At 45.1% G+C, this 15,301-nt stretch overlaps 1 protein-coding gene across 2 annotated transcripts in view; it reads right to left on the bottom strand.

Annotated features, from left to right (window-relative positions):
• LOC139233584 (collagen alpha-1(XV) chain-like) overlaps positions 1 to 15,301 on the bottom strand; it is a 114,414-nt gene that overhangs the window by 38,715 nt on the left and 60,398 nt on the right. For both annotated transcript variants that reach the window (XM_070863985.1, XM_070863986.1), the window contains exons 13-17: positions 14,343 to 14,432; positions 12,702 to 12,737; positions 6,112 to 6,174; positions 3,274 to 3,411; positions 2,352 to 2,396 (exon numbers count right to left, since the gene is read on the bottom strand). In XM_070863985.1, the coding sequence (XP_070720086.1) occupies positions 2,352 to 2,396; positions 3,274 to 3,411; positions 6,112 to 6,174; positions 12,702 to 12,737; positions 14,343 to 14,432 (372 nt within the window). The remainder of the gene's footprint in view (positions 1 to 2,351; positions 2,397 to 3,273; positions 3,412 to 6,111; positions 6,175 to 12,701; positions 12,738 to 14,342; positions 14,433 to 15,301) is intronic.

The following is a 15,301-nucleotide window of genomic DNA, read 5'->3' as shown; positions in this document are numbered from 1 at the left end:
CCTGCACATTTCTCCTTTTCAAGTATATATCCAATTCCCTTTTGAAAGTAACTATTGGAACTGCTTCCATCACCTTTTCAGGCAGTGCATTCCAGATCGTAACAACTCGCTGTGTAAACAAAATTCCCCAAGGATCTAAATCGGTGTCCTCTGGTTATCGACCCTCTTTGCCAGTGGAAACAGTTTAGCCCCATCTATTCTATCAAAACCTTTCATCATTTTGCACATCTCATCTAAGAAGAACAAACCCAGCTCCTCTAGTCTCTCCATATAACTGAAGTCATCATCATCATCGCTGGTACCATTCTAGTAAATCTCGTCTGCACCCTCTCTAGTCTAATTTAGATAAACTTTAGAATTTTATCAGGATTGATCTAATAATAAAATGATTTACTAATGGATTTTTTCCCCACCCTCAATCTGCTTCCCTCTCCTGAAGGTACAGACTGTAGCTGCAACAGCCCATCAGTACCTCAGCCCAAAACCATTTTTTATGTGTGAGCCTAAATAGTGAGGCCCAGAAATTCCTCTGGGAATCTGCCTGGTTTTGTGCAAACCCACCTCATCGGTCTGAGGAAAAGGGAGTGGGGAGGGCCACCGTGAATTTCTGTCCTTGAATCTGCCCTCTGACATGTTCTTCTCTTGCTCCCATTGCCTCTGACATCAGGCCACTTGCTCATCGCCTGCCCTGCCGCGTGTAAATGACATTGCGGAGGGCGCTTGGCATTCCAGCCAATTTGCTTTCCTTCCTGCCTCTGAAATGCCAATGCAGAGCAGAAGAGGCAGTGGGGGAGGGGGCTGTGACAGCAGGATAGCTGGCTGAGATGTACCTCTCCATCTCCCAACTGTCCAAATGGCTCTTCAATGATTGCTTCTCTCATTCAAAGCCCCTTGAATATTTAATGCTTCTGCTCCATTTAACACTGCCTCTTCCTTTTGAGATGCTGCAGCAAGTGGCCAATGATATTTCTGTCTCCGGCAATGGCAAAATCTATCTGAAGAGAAAGGATACCACTTCGAACCCACCCGACCCCAACCCATTTCTGGTATTGAGACCACCCCAGAGGACAATCCAGGCTTGGGCTTGAACAGACTATTCCACTGTGTGTGAGGCGGGGGGGTGGGGGAGGGAATGCCAGCTGAAGTCCTAATGTCACCCAACATCCACAGATATGCGCTGGCCAGCATGGATCGCTGGACAGCAATCTGGAACTTTTGACTGTGTTTTTCAACAAATACCGCAACAATTTGCTTTCATGCAATGCCATTAACGGAGGTAAACATCTCGAGGTGCTTCGCAGACCAGAGATTGAACTTGGAACCTTCTTAGTCTGTATAGCGCAGCACCATCAACATCCCCGGTGTTATTTATCCTTCAATTAACATAACAAAGACAGTTTATCTGGTCATTATCACATTGCTGTTTGTGGGAGCTTGCTGTGCGCAAATTGGCTGCCGCATTTCCCACATTACAACAGCGACTACACTCCAAAAGTACTTCATTGGCTGTAAAAGCGCTTTGAGACATCCGGTCATCGTGAAACGCACTGTATAAATGCAAGTCTTACTTTCTTTTTTACCATTGACCAGAAACTTAACTGGACCAGTCACATAAATACTGTGGCAACAAGAGCGGGTCAGAGGCTGGGTATTCTGCAGCGAGTGTCTCACCCCCTGACTTCCCAAAGCCTGTCCACCATCTACAAGGCACAAGTCAGGAGTGTGCTGGAATACTCTCCACTTGCCTGGATGAGTGCAGCTCCAACAACATTGAAGAAGCTCAACACCATCCAGGACAAAGCAGCCCGCTTGATTGGCCCCCCATCCATCATCTTCAACATTCACTCCCTCCACCACCAGTGCACCGTGGCTGCAGTGTGCACCATCTACAAGATGCACTGCAGCAACTCGCCAAGGCTTCTTTGGCAGCACCTCCCAAACCCGCAACCTCTACCCCCTAGAAGGACAAGGGCAGCAGGCGCATGGGAACACCATCATCACCTGCAAGTTCCCCTCCCAGTCACACACCATCCTGACTTGGAAATATATCACCATTCCTTTATTATCGCTGGGTCAAAATCCTGGAACTCCCTCCCTAACAGCACTGTGGGAGTACCTTCACCACACGGACTGCAGTGGTTCAAGAAGGCAGCTCACCACCATCTTCTCAAGGGTAATTAGGGATGGGCAATAAATGCTGGCCTTGCCAGCGATGCCCACATCCCAGGAATGAATTTTAAAAAAACACGGCAAATCATGCTTTTACCCATGAGGAACCTATTAGCTATGACCCTACACAATAGTAATATTAATAGAGGAGAAATTAATTGTACAGGTAATGGATCTCTTACCGGTCTCCCAGGTGGGCCGATTTCTCCTCTCAGTTCATCCAGATTCTGTGTCAAAACCAAAAAGAAAATCACTATTCATAGTTATGTCACCTAAAAAAACAGTTGAGCATTCTATTGGCGGAAAGCATCGGAAAAGTCGCAGATGTCGGTGGGAAGAGACTGGTCAAGGAGAGAAAAAATTGTCAAAATAGGAAGAAATCAGTTGCGTGGGGCAAGAACAGACTGAAACGATGTGTCTACCATTCCAGTCCTGTTTGTGGAGCTTGGGAAGAAGGTAGAAGCGAGCTGCGAGGGGTTGGAGAACTGTGAGGTTGGCGGCAGTGGAGGGAAGATCTCCAGAGGAGATGAGATCAATGATGGTCTGGGAAATGATGGCTTGATGTTCGGTAGTGGGGTCCTGGTCCAGGGTGGAGACAGGAGTGGGTGTCAGAGAGTTGGAGTTCAGCCTCCACACATATTATATGTACATAGACTGCATTTTTATTAATTTTATATGTTAATTTGTACCCTATGATGGAGCATGTTAATGCTGGAAAATTGATACTTTCCATTCCACGATTACCAAGAGCACTCCGGTTTAAGGATAGCATGAGTTAAAAGCAGGATAAAACTCCCTCAACTCTGTCTCAACTACTTACTTCAGTTCCAAGCTCAGAAGAGCACCCCCTAGTGCACCCCCTAGTGCACCCCCTAGTGCACCCGTGCGACATTGTCGCATTCCCCACGCACCACCTGCGGCCTTTCGACATGAGATTAGCCAATTAAATACAGCGTTGTGTTGCTGGCCCATGCCCACTGAGACTGCCTAGATTTATTTCTCATGAAACCTTTACCAAGAGAGCAGACTTTCATTCCATCAGCCTGGTTGGTTTTGGAACTAAACGTGGAACGTGAGGTGAATCCAATTTCTGATAACATTTACCTTACTGGTAGAAATGTCGAAGATTTCCTGCACACGGGGACCAGGTGATCCAGGAGATCCAGGTGATCCAGGAGATCCAGGTGATCCAGGAGGACCACGGGGTCCTGGTATACAGACACATTCCTGTTCACAGACACCCTGTTCCATGGATGATGAAAAAAAAAACGGAAAAAGAAACACATTTATAGCATATACGGGACAGTAGACCAATGTTGCTCTTGAAAACGGTGCTAAATCCAACTTTCGTGGTCAGTCTATGTTTAATCTCTTTAAATATTTACAATAATAATCTTACGTCAAGAGCGCCCTTCAAGCCTTTGAGTGCCAGTCAGAAGAAAATAAAAAGGCTGTTAATACAGCCACAGATTTATCATCGACAATATTAATAAAAAGTGGTTTCTATTTTTCTAATGAGGATATGAAAGCTCTTTGTTGTCCCCAGTGTCATTATGTCCCCAGGCTGAGCATCATCTATCCCTCAAAGGGCTTACACTTCTCATCATTACGTTGCTAACGTCACCTTGACTCAGTCGTAAGGAGCTAAGTTTGGTTTCCCTTCAGATTTCTCCTCTTTCCTTTGGGAATATACCCAACTTTAGCTTGACACTTCCTCACAGCAGTGTGTCTAAGATTAGCCACACAGAGGTTGACAGTGTTCACCACCAAAACGCTACATTATTTAAACATAAGAGATCTCTTACAGTCACTTTCAACGTGCATTAGGGATTATGGGTGAGGGTAGAAGACTCTGCACAAATATGAAATCAATCCTAGGCCTGGCATCTCCATACACTCTGCAGCAGTCAGCGGGAAGAGTTGAAATTTTCCAACTAAGAGGAGCAAGAATTGCTTAACTCCTGTAAAAGAGGCTCACAGGTTTGAGTTCTAATGCTGTCTATCAATCTAACTAAACTATGGTGAGTTTAGACCCCTGAACAGAGGCATGAATCAGAATCTGAGCACTAGCTCTCCCTTGATTGGTATGTTCCTTGGGATCTTGGTCAGACCCCTGGATGGATGCAGTGCTCGACAGGGCCCTGTATCTTGGTTACAGGGAAAACATAATAAAGGCTGACTCATTACATCAAACTATACTCATTGGAGTTTGGAAGCATGAGGTGATCTTATTGAAACGTATATGGTTCTGAGGGGGCTTGACAGAGTAGATGCAGAGAGGATGTTTCCCCTTGTGGGGGAGTCTAGAACTACAGGACATAGTTTTAGAATAAGGGGTCGCCCATTTAAAATGGAAATGAGGAGGAATTTCTTCTCTCAGAGGACATGAATCTTTGGAATTTTCTACCCCAGAGAGCTGTTGAGGCTGGGCCGTTGAATATATTTAAGGTGGGGATACAAATTTTTGAACGATAAAGGAGTCAAGAGTTATGGGGAGTGGGCAGGGAAGTGGAGCTGAGTACATGATCAGATCAGCCATGATCTTATTGAATGGTGGAGCAGGCTCGAGGGGCCGAATGGCCTACTCCTGCTCCTATTTCTTATGTTTGATGGACCCTAAGGGAGGTCCGGAACAGCCTCATCTCCTTGGGAGAGAGAGGTTTCACATTTGTCAACTGGCATCATGGGGAGAAACTGCCTTTGAAAATGTAAAATAACTTTTAAAAATGCACCAAAATTACTGAATTGCTTCAAATGTATTCCTGTCCTGTAGACCTCTTCTATATTATCACAAGTCATTTTAATACTGTCCGCCTGCCTGCTATGTGCTCCCACATACACAAATGAATTTGCAAACGTCATCATGGCGCTGTCCTCCATTGGTTTATATGAGCTTCTGGTCATTGGCCAGTTGAACATACTGGGTGAGTGATAGCGGAGGACAAGCAGTCTGCCAAACAGTAATGGGTGAGACAGCACTGCTGAGAATATGCCAAGGCAATAAAAGAACAAAGCCATACTCCACCCAATAACTTACCCTAAACTGTGGCTTTAAAAAAAATCCTGCTTTTCCACTCGGGTATGGTTCCACGCGCACCCTTTAGTACCTTGCACAGGTGACCATTATCTAAGTGTGTGTCTAGACAGTGAGTGTTAGCTGGCTATTTGACATTGAGGGGGAGGAGATAAGGCATCAGGGCCAAGCGTGATTCTGTCCACATACATACACTTCCACAAGTGATCCCTGGATAATGGTCAAGAGAAGGAACCCTTCCCTAACCCAGGCTAGGGTTGTGCCCACGGTCATGTTCCTACTGCTGCCCCAGCTCGGGTCAGCTCATCTGCAGGGAACACTTCCTGGTATGTGTGGCTCAATGACTTACTGCCTTAACCAGCTGAGCAACCAGGAGAGCTAACCATGGCTCATTAAAAGTGACTGGACCAGAGTTAGTGACATGTACTTGGGTGTAATTATAGTTTAAACTTAAAACAAGGTCTCTAAGTTGACCATTGCTGTAATGTACTGGATACAATCTTTCCCCAGGGAAACGAAGATTAAGAAAGTACTGAAACATTATCAGCACTCACAGGTGACTATAAAAGTTCTTCACAACATTAACTCTCTGGCCTGTACTGCATTGGAGGCACTAGGACATTGAAGACTAGACTGACAAAACAGGCTCGTGACAAATGGTGTGATATCAGGGTGCCTTAGCCAAACAGGATTATACTGCAGAGTACTGTAGGTACACTGGAGAAAGAAGCACTCCATCTGGGCTGTTCCAACTCTATGGTTTTCTTTAACTCATTGTTGGTCAAGCCAAATGTCCACCAGCTACTCACTGTGTTAGATTTGAACTCAGTAGTTTAGAAGATTAAGCTATGAGCTAGAGCACTGAAGTTAAAAGCAATTGTTATTGATTTGGGAGAGCTCATACTGACCGAGGGCCCCGGAGGTCCAATGGAGCCTGGTAGTCCTGGAAGACCATATTCTCCAGGGAAACCCTAAAATTGAGAGACAGGAAGACGAGATTATGATTGATCAGGTCAGATGGCAAAATCATTCAGAAGTTCTTTCCATGTATTAAAGTGATCTGTGTATTTCATTGTCACGTGTAATTAAGTGTCAGCTTAGTTCAATGACAGAAGGTGGTGAATTCAAGCCACACTCTAGGACCTGAGCACATAGTTCAGTGCAGTACTGAGCGAGTTCTGCATTGTCAGAGGTGCCATTCGTGAAACATTAAACCAAGGTCCTGTCTGCCCGTTCAAATGGATGTAAACGATCCAATGGCAATACTCAAAGGGCAGGGAGCTTTCCTGGTATCTGAGGCAACATCCAGCCCCCAACAAACACCATTGATTAACTGGTCACTCATCTCATTTGTTGGTTGTGGAACCTTGCTGGGTGCATACTGACTGCTGTGTCTGCCTATGTAACAACAGTGAAGAAAGGAGGGAGAGAGAAAACAGGGAACTACGGGCCAGTTAGCCTGACATCAGCCGTCGGGAAAATGCAGGAATCCATTATTAAGGAAGTGGTAACAGTGTACTTAGAAAATCCTAATATGATTAGAGGCAGAGTCCACATGGTTTTATAAAAGGGAAATCGCGTTTAACAAATTTATGAGAGTTTTTTAAGGAGGCACTAGCAGGGTAGATAAAGGAGAACCAGCGGATATATATAATTGGATTTCCAAAAGGCATTCGATAAGGTGCCACATAAAAGGTTGTTAGCATGATAAGGGCTCATGGGGTTAGCATGGATAGATGATTGGTTAACGAACACAAAACAGAGAGGAGGGATAAACGGGTCATTTTCCAGTTGACAGGCTGTAACTACTAGGGTCAGTGCTTGGGCCTCAGCTATTTATAATTTATATTCATGACTTAGATGAAGTGACCGAGTGTAATGTGCCCAAGTTTGCTGATGATACTAAGCTAGGTGGGAAAGTGAGCTGTGAGGCGGACGCTAAAAGCCTTTCTGGAGTTTAGAAGAATGAGAGTTGATCTCATTGAAACATATAAGATTCTGAGCGGGGATTGACAGGGTAGATGCTGAGAGGTTGTTTTCACTGGCTGGGGAGTCTAGAACTAGGGAGCACAGTCTCAGGATAAGGGAAAAGCCATTTAAGACCAAGATGAGGAGGAATTTCTTCACTCAGAGGGTGGTGAATCTTTGGAGTTCTCTGCCCCAGAGGGCTGTGGATGCTCAGTCGTTGAGTATATTCAAGACAGAGATTGATAGATTTTTGGATATTAAGGGAATCAAAGAATATGGGGACAGTGCAGGAAAGCGGAGTTGAGGTAAAAGATCAGCCATGATCTTATTGAAGGGCGGAGCAGGCTCAAGGGGCCGAATGGCCTACTCCTGCTCCTTATGTTCTTATATCTTGAGTGACCATTTTATAGGGTTCATTCAGTGATCTTTTACTTCCAACAGGATGAGAGTTATAGCCCTGTTTCTGACCTGTGCTTCTGCCGAGTGAGGCCCCCTGCTGGGCACCCAGCATCACTGAATTCACACCTACATCAGCCATGGTGGTATTGAATGGCGGAGCAGGCTCACGGGGCCGTATGGCCTACTCCTGCTCCTGTTTCTTATGTTCTTGTGTTTAAAAGTAATTCATTGGCGGTGAAGCAATTTGAAACATTCTGAGGATGTGGTAAGGTCCTATATAAATGCAAGTTTTCCTTTTTTTAAATGGCTTTTTAAAAAAAATATTGAACAGAAGAATTTTACTTTTCCAAACTTTTAATCATCCTCCTAATATCTCCTTCTTTAGCTCGGCATCCATTTTTGTCCAATAACAATTCTGTGAAACACCGTGGAATGTGAAAGGCGCTATATAAATGCAAGTTGCTGCTGAAAGCATTTGTTCAACTGGTGGATAAAGGAATTTTTAGTGTATGTGAATTATTTCTAACAAAACACAAGAAATGTTGCTGGAACAGCAGGAGTGTAGAACCATAGAAGTTTATAGCAGAGAAAGAGGCCATTTAGCCCATTGTGTCTGTGCTGTCTCTTTGCTAGAGCAGTCCATAACTAGTCTCTGTATCGTGCCCTGCTTCAAATATTTATCAACTTTTCCCGTAAAAAGTCAGGGTTTCCCCCTCAAATGCTGCCTGTGGCAATGCATCCATACATTGGCAAACCTCGGCATAAAGGTATTTTTCCCATCTTCTCTCCTCACCCAATAACCCTTTGTCACAAACTCCCCAACCAGAGCAAATAGTCATTCCACATTTGCGCTATCAAAACCCTTCATGATTTTATGTTGATCAGGTGGGATGAAGATGAGTGGGAGTAGGCTCGTGTGGAGCATAAACACCGATATGGACCAGTTGGGCCAAATGGCCTGTTTCTGTGCCGTAAATACGATGTAATACAATGGAGCACTGTGTACATCTCTGGGCACCACACATTAGAAAGGATATATTGGCCTCGGAAGGGGTCAACGCAGATTCACTAGAATGTTACCAGGGCTCCAAGGATTAGATTATGAGGCGAGATTACTTAAACTAAAATTATATTCCCTGGAATGTAGAAGGTGGTTTGATTGAGGTTTTTAGGACTTGAAAGGAATTGATCGATAGGTTGAGAGAAACTTTTTACGCTGGTGGGGGCGTCTAGGACAAGGGACATAACCTTAAAATCAGAGCCAGGCCATTCAGGAGAGAAGTTAGGAAACACTTCTTCACACAAAGAACGGGAGAAGTGTGGAACTCTCTGCCACAAAAAGCAGTAGATGCGAGCTCAATTAATCATTTAAAATCTGAGATTGATAGATTTTTGCTAGCCAAGGGTATGAAAGGATATGGAGCCAAGGTAGGCAGTTGGTGTTAAGATACAGATCAGACATTGCTCCATAGTTTTCTGTTGTGCGTTTGGTTTGTACAATAAGGATCATGTTTTCTCAGTAGTTTGACAGTCTGTTCTTAAATGGAACAGTTGTCCATTGATTTCAGGCAGAAATGCATGATCAAGATTATCAACAGCAAGGGGGACAAAACAGCCTCCTCACGCTCTATGGCACGTGGGACTGGCACACCACTGTGCCACCTAATAGGGCTTGTCTTTGCTGACTGTGGTAGGGCTGTTTTCACTGCGTAGTTCAAAAACAACATAAAACATGGCAACCTTATGGCAAAGAAGATTCAACATTGAAACCCAAAACCCTGTTCCAGTCTTGATTACCTTCATCTCAGGTGTGTTATGTATGTAATAACGCGACAGACTGAATACTGTAAACTAACACAGGTACAAACCTGGCTTTGCTTTATTAGGGCCCAAAATGATTACATTACATGATGACTTGCCTTTTATACCTGGGCTGCACACACGTGCGTACAGCCCAATGAGCTCCGACAGTCACGCCACCTGGTGACAGTTGGATAGACCAATTGAAGTCAGAAAGCCAAGAAGTTGTATCTTCTACATGCCGAGCTTTTGATGGGTTCAACATCAAGTGGCATTGATAGCGTCCATAGGCAAGTAATCTGTCTGAGGCTGGAATTTGGTCTTTGCACAATCTAACCGAGAGTCAACACAACAGTAACATAGAAACATAGAAAATAGGTGCAGGAGTAGGCCATTCGGCCCTTCTAGCCTGCACCGCCATTCAATGAGTTCATGGCTGAACATGCAACTTCAGTACCCCATTCCTGCTTTCTCGCCATACCCCTTGATCCCCCTAGTAGTAAGGACTTCATCTAACTCCCTTTTGAATATATTTAGTGAATTGGCCTCAACAACTTTCTGTGGTAGAGAATTCCACAGATTCACCACTCTCTGGGTGAAGAAGTTTCTCCTCATCTCGGTCCTAAATGGCTTACCCCTTATCCTTAGACTATGACCCCTGGTTCTGGACTTCCCCAACATTGGGAACATTCTTCCCGCATCTAAATTTTAAACGTTTCTATGAGGTCCCCTCTCATTCTTCTGAACTCCAGTGAATACAAGCCCAGTTGATCCAGTCTTTCTTGATAGGTCAGTCCCGCCATCCCGGGAATCAGTCTGGTGAACCTTCGCTGCACTCCCTCGATAGCAAGAGTGTCCTTCCTCAGGTTAGGAGACCAAAACTGTACTCAATACTCCAGGTGTGGCCTCACCAAGGCCCTGTACAACTGTAGCAACACCTCCCTGCCCCTGTACTCAAATCCCCTCGCTATGAAGGCCAACATGCCATTTGCTTTCTTAACCACCTGCTGTACCTGCATGCCAACCTTCAATGACTGATGTACCATGACAGCCAGGTCTCGTTGCACCTCCCCTTTTCCTAATCTGTCACCAATCAGATAATAGTCTGTCTCTCTGTTTTTACCACCAAAGTGGATAACCTCACATTTATCCACATTATACTTCATCTGCCATGCATTTGCCCACTCATCTAACCTATCCAAGTCGCTTTGCAGCCTCATAGCATCCTCCTCGCAGCTCACACTGCCATCCAACTGAGCGTCATCCGCAAATTTGGAGATACTACATTTAATCCCCTCGTCTAAATCATTAATGTACAGTGTAAACAGCTGGGGCCCCAGCACAGAACCTTGCGGCACCCCACTAGTCACTGCCTGCCATTCTGAAAAGTACCCGTTTACTCCTACTCTTTGCTTCCTGTCTGCCAACCAGTTCTCAATCCACGTCAGCACACTACCCCCAATCCCATGTGCTTTAACTTTGCACATTAATCTCTTGTGTGGGACCTTGTCGAAAGGCTTCTGAAAGTCCAAATATATCACATCAACTGGTTCTCCCTTGTCCACTCTACTGGAAACATCCTCAAAAAATTCCAGAAGATTTGTCAAGCATGATTTCCCTTTCACAAATCCATGCTGACTTGGACCTATCATGTCACCTCTTTCCAAATGCACTGCTATGACATCCTTAATAATTGATTCCATCATTTTACCCACTACCGATGTCAGGCTGACCGGTCTATAATTCCCTGTTTTCTCTCTCCCTCCTTTTTTAAAAAAGTGGGGTTACATTGGCTACCCTCCACTCCATAGGAACTGATCCAGAGTCAATGGAATGTTGGAAAATGACTGTCAATGCATCTGCTCTTTCCAAGGCCACCTCCTTAAGTACTCTGGGATGCAGTCCATCAGGCCCTGGGGATTTATCGGCCTTCAATCCCATCAATTTCCCCAACACAATTTCCCGACTAATAAGGATTTCCCTCAGTTCCTCCTCCTTACTAGACCTTCTGACCCCTTTTATAACCGGAAGGTTGTTTGTGTCCTCCTTAGTGAATTCCGAACCAAAGTACTTGTTCAATTGGTCTGCCATTTCTTTGTTCCCCGTTATGACTTCCCCTGATTCTGACTGCAGGGGACCTACGTTTGACTTTACTAACCTTTTTCTCTTTACATATCTATAGAAACCTTTGCAATCCGTCTTAATGTTCCCTGCAAGCTTCTTCTCGTACTCCATTTTCCCTGCCCTAATCAAACCCTTTGTCCTCCTCTGCTGAGTTCTAAATTTCTCCCAGTCCCCAGGTTCGCTGCTATTTCTGGCCAATTTGTATGCCACTTCCTTGGCTTTAATACTATCCCTGATTTCCCTTGATAGCCACGGTTGAGCCACCTTCCCTTTTTTATTTTTACGCCAGACAGGAATGTACAATTGTTGTAGTTCATCCATGCGGTCTCTAAATGTCTGCCATTGGCCATCCACAGTTAACCCCTTAAGTATCATTCGCCAATCTATCCTAGCCAATTCACGCCTCATACCTTCAAAGTTACCCGTCTTTAAGTTCTGGACCATAGTCTCTGAATTAACTGTTTCATTCTCCATCCGAATGCAGAATTTCACCATATTATGGTCACTCTTCCCCAAGGGGCCTCGCACAACGAGATTGCTAATTAATCCTCTCTCATTACACAACACCCAGTCTAAGATGGCCTCCCCCCTAGTTGGTTCCTCGACATATTGGTCTAGAAAACCATCCCTTATGCACTCCAGGAAATCCTTCTCCACCATATTGCTTCCAGTTTGGTTAGCCCAATCTATGTGCATATTAAAGTCACCCATTATAACTGCTGCACCTTTATTGCATGCACCCCTAATTTCCTGTTTGATGCCCCCCCCAACATCACTATTACTGTTTGGAGGTCTGTACACAACTCCCACTAACGTTTTTTGCCCTTTGGTGTTCTGCAGCTACCCATATAGATTCCACATCATCCAAGCTAATGTCCTTCCTAACTATTGCATTAATCTCCTCCTTAACCAGCAATGCTACCCCACCTCCTTTTCCTTTTATTCTATCCTTCCTGAATGTTGAATACCCCTGGATGTTGAGTTCCCAGCCCTGATCATCCTGGAGCCACATCTCTGTAATCCCAATCACATCTTCACTACCAAGCTGTCAAGGCATGTGATACTTGCCAAGATAATGAAGTTTGGCCTGTTTTACAAGCAAAAAGAATAATATGATGTGTATGTGCAATGGGTGAGACAAAAGATAAGAACCATTTGTTAAAAGTGTTAATTAAAAAGCGTTACAGAGTAACAATGTAACATTTACCTGTTCACCTGGAGAACCTGGGTTACCTTTTTCACCCTATAACCAAAAAGAAGAGATACCATTAGAAACTCACCAACCTAGCATGAGTGAGAAACTCCTGCTGCCCTGGTAATCTTAGCTTACTTGGAACCAGTAACACATACCAACAGAAACAAGAGATTGTTGCCTCCAGTTACTTCATCTACAGTCTATACCATTCTGTTCCCTTTCTCTCTCCCTCAATGCCAGCCACATTCTCATGGGTAACGTACAAGAGCTGCCAGAGAGGAAAAAGCTGATGTTTTCTGTACAGGCCTCCCTGGTATCCATTCCAAATTTGCACTGGGCATCTGGGGTCCTGTTCAGGTCCTCTAGCTGCATTATGGGGATGACCCCTAATCAATAGGAGGTTAGCACACAGTCGCTGAGCAGCTTCAGAGTGCCGCAGGTGCTTTAAAAGAGCATTATCGTGTCCTGGGCGAATGAGGTCCTGAGCAGGCCTCAGGCTTCAATGCCCCATAAGGCCGAGAGCTGGAACCTGATGTGAATTAGTACCACGAGTGCTGAGGATTCCTTTATTGGCCCCCGAAGTGTATGAATAGCCGCACCAAGTGTGGTGCCTGTTGAATGGACTCGGAGCAACGTGAAAGCCGGGGACAAGTCTCCCAGCACCTTTTGACTTTCTTTCCAGATAAAAGATGGGGCCGATTTATGCCTGTTATTGGGCAAGAAAGGGGTGGCAGAGGATCAAAAATCCTGGTGCTCTCTTTATCAGCTAGTTCCTGACAATGTTCAGCCTGCTGCGATTTTGGAGCAGGCGGAGAACTAGACGAGCAGCCAAAACATGCGGGAGCCTACTTGACTACACAAAGTGGTGCCCTCTGCTATATGTGGAACAGGTACCACCCAGTAATGCTGAATGTAGAGCATACTAACCTTAAAGGGACCGCTGTAGGCCACCCTGAAAATGGCAGGAAAAGCAGCTGTGGCAGTGAATTGTGTGGGGCCAGGAAGAGCATGCATGTTCCTCCTGGCCCCACAAGAGTGTTATCACTCATTTCCGGACCCTCCATGTCCCCCGTTCCCAGAAGAGCTTCATCCCACTTGAAGGGTCTACTTCTGGCTTGGCTCGGCAGAGAAAGTGCTGGATTTCCTGCCACCAACCACCCCCCCACCCCCGCTCTCTTCCCCCCACCCCCCCCCCCCCCCCCCCCACACACACATACTCAGTGATCATTGGCTCCTGTCCAAAGATATCATGATGAGGCCTGACCATGGAAATAGTTCAGGTCTCTCACTGGTGGCATTGGGCAGATGGCATCATCGTTCTGCTCGATGTGTCCCCAAAACCGGAAATCACCTCCGGCGAGCCCAGTTTCTGTAAGATACGATAAAACTGTGCAGGCCAAGACAGGAAGAGAAACCAATCTGCAAAAAAGCCACACTGGATGGTGTCCGTGCTTCTCCTAACAGGCGATTACTGGTTATTGTGGGTAGCATCCTAGAAGCAGGTTGGCGAGTTGCCACCTTGACCAGAGAATGGTCAATTGTGCTGGGAAGCAGAGGGAGAACCAATAGAGGAGGAACAAAATAATAAATGACTTGGTGAGAGAATGTTATTAAAAGAAAGTACTGATCTAAACTTTCCTTTTTATCACTTACTCCGTAGTATTGGCACGGACCTTCCGAACCATCTGGACAAGCTGATGGTGGGCCTACAGGTCCTGGAGGTCCAATATCACCTTTTGCACCCTGACAAAATAAAGAAATAAATCAGTCAGATAATTGACGACAATCCATATCTGAGCCATGGCTCAGTGGGTAACACTCTTGCCTTTAACTTGTGGTTGTGGATTCAAGTCCTACTCTAGAGACTTTAGCACAAAATCTAAGCTGACACTCCAGTGTGGTACTGAGGGAGTGCTGCACTGTTGGAGGTGCCGTCTTTCGGATGAGATGTTAAACTGAGATCCCGTCTCCTCTCTCAGCTGGATGTAAAAATCCCACGGCACTATTTTGTAGAAGAGCAGCGAAGTTATTCTCGGTGTCCTGGTAAATATGTATCCCTCAATCAACTTCACTAAAACAGATTATCTGGTCATTATCACATTGCTGTTTGTGGGGTCTTCCTGTGTGCAAATTGGCTGCCACATTTCCTACATTACAAGCGACTACACTTCAAATTGGCTGTAGTGCACTTTGAGACCATGAAAGGCGCTATATTTCTTTCCATATGGTGAATGAAAATGTAAATTTTCATAGCAAAGTAATTGCTAGGAACTACAAGGTGCAATAGGTTAACACGCTCCCCTTCCTCTCAGGGACCCAAATTGGAGTCCAGCTTATATTAATGGACACATATCTTCTCTCCCTCTCGCTCTTTGTTGAGATGTCTCAGACTTAAATGAAATGAGCTTTGGTCAGCCTCAACCTAGTTCCCAGTACTGTTTGTGGGAGCTTGCTGTGCGTACTATGGATGCTGTGTTGCCTACATTACAACAGTGACTATACTTCAAAAGTACTTCATTGGCTGTAAAATGTTCTGGGACAACCTGGAGGTTACGAAAGACAGCATATGAGTGCAAGTCTTTCTTTTCTTTCTAGTGGGCATTAATTCACAG

Source organism: Pristiophorus japonicus, chromosome 21 (assembly GCF_044704955.1).
Source record: "Pristiophorus japonicus isolate sPriJap1 chromosome 21, sPriJap1.hap1, whole genome shotgun sequence".
NCBI classification, from domain to species: domain Eukaryota; kingdom Metazoa; phylum Chordata; class Chondrichthyes; family Pristiophoridae; genus Pristiophorus; species Pristiophorus japonicus.
Note: the sequence above shows the minus strand (reverse complement) of the source record. Positions and strands in the feature narration are given on the sequence as shown.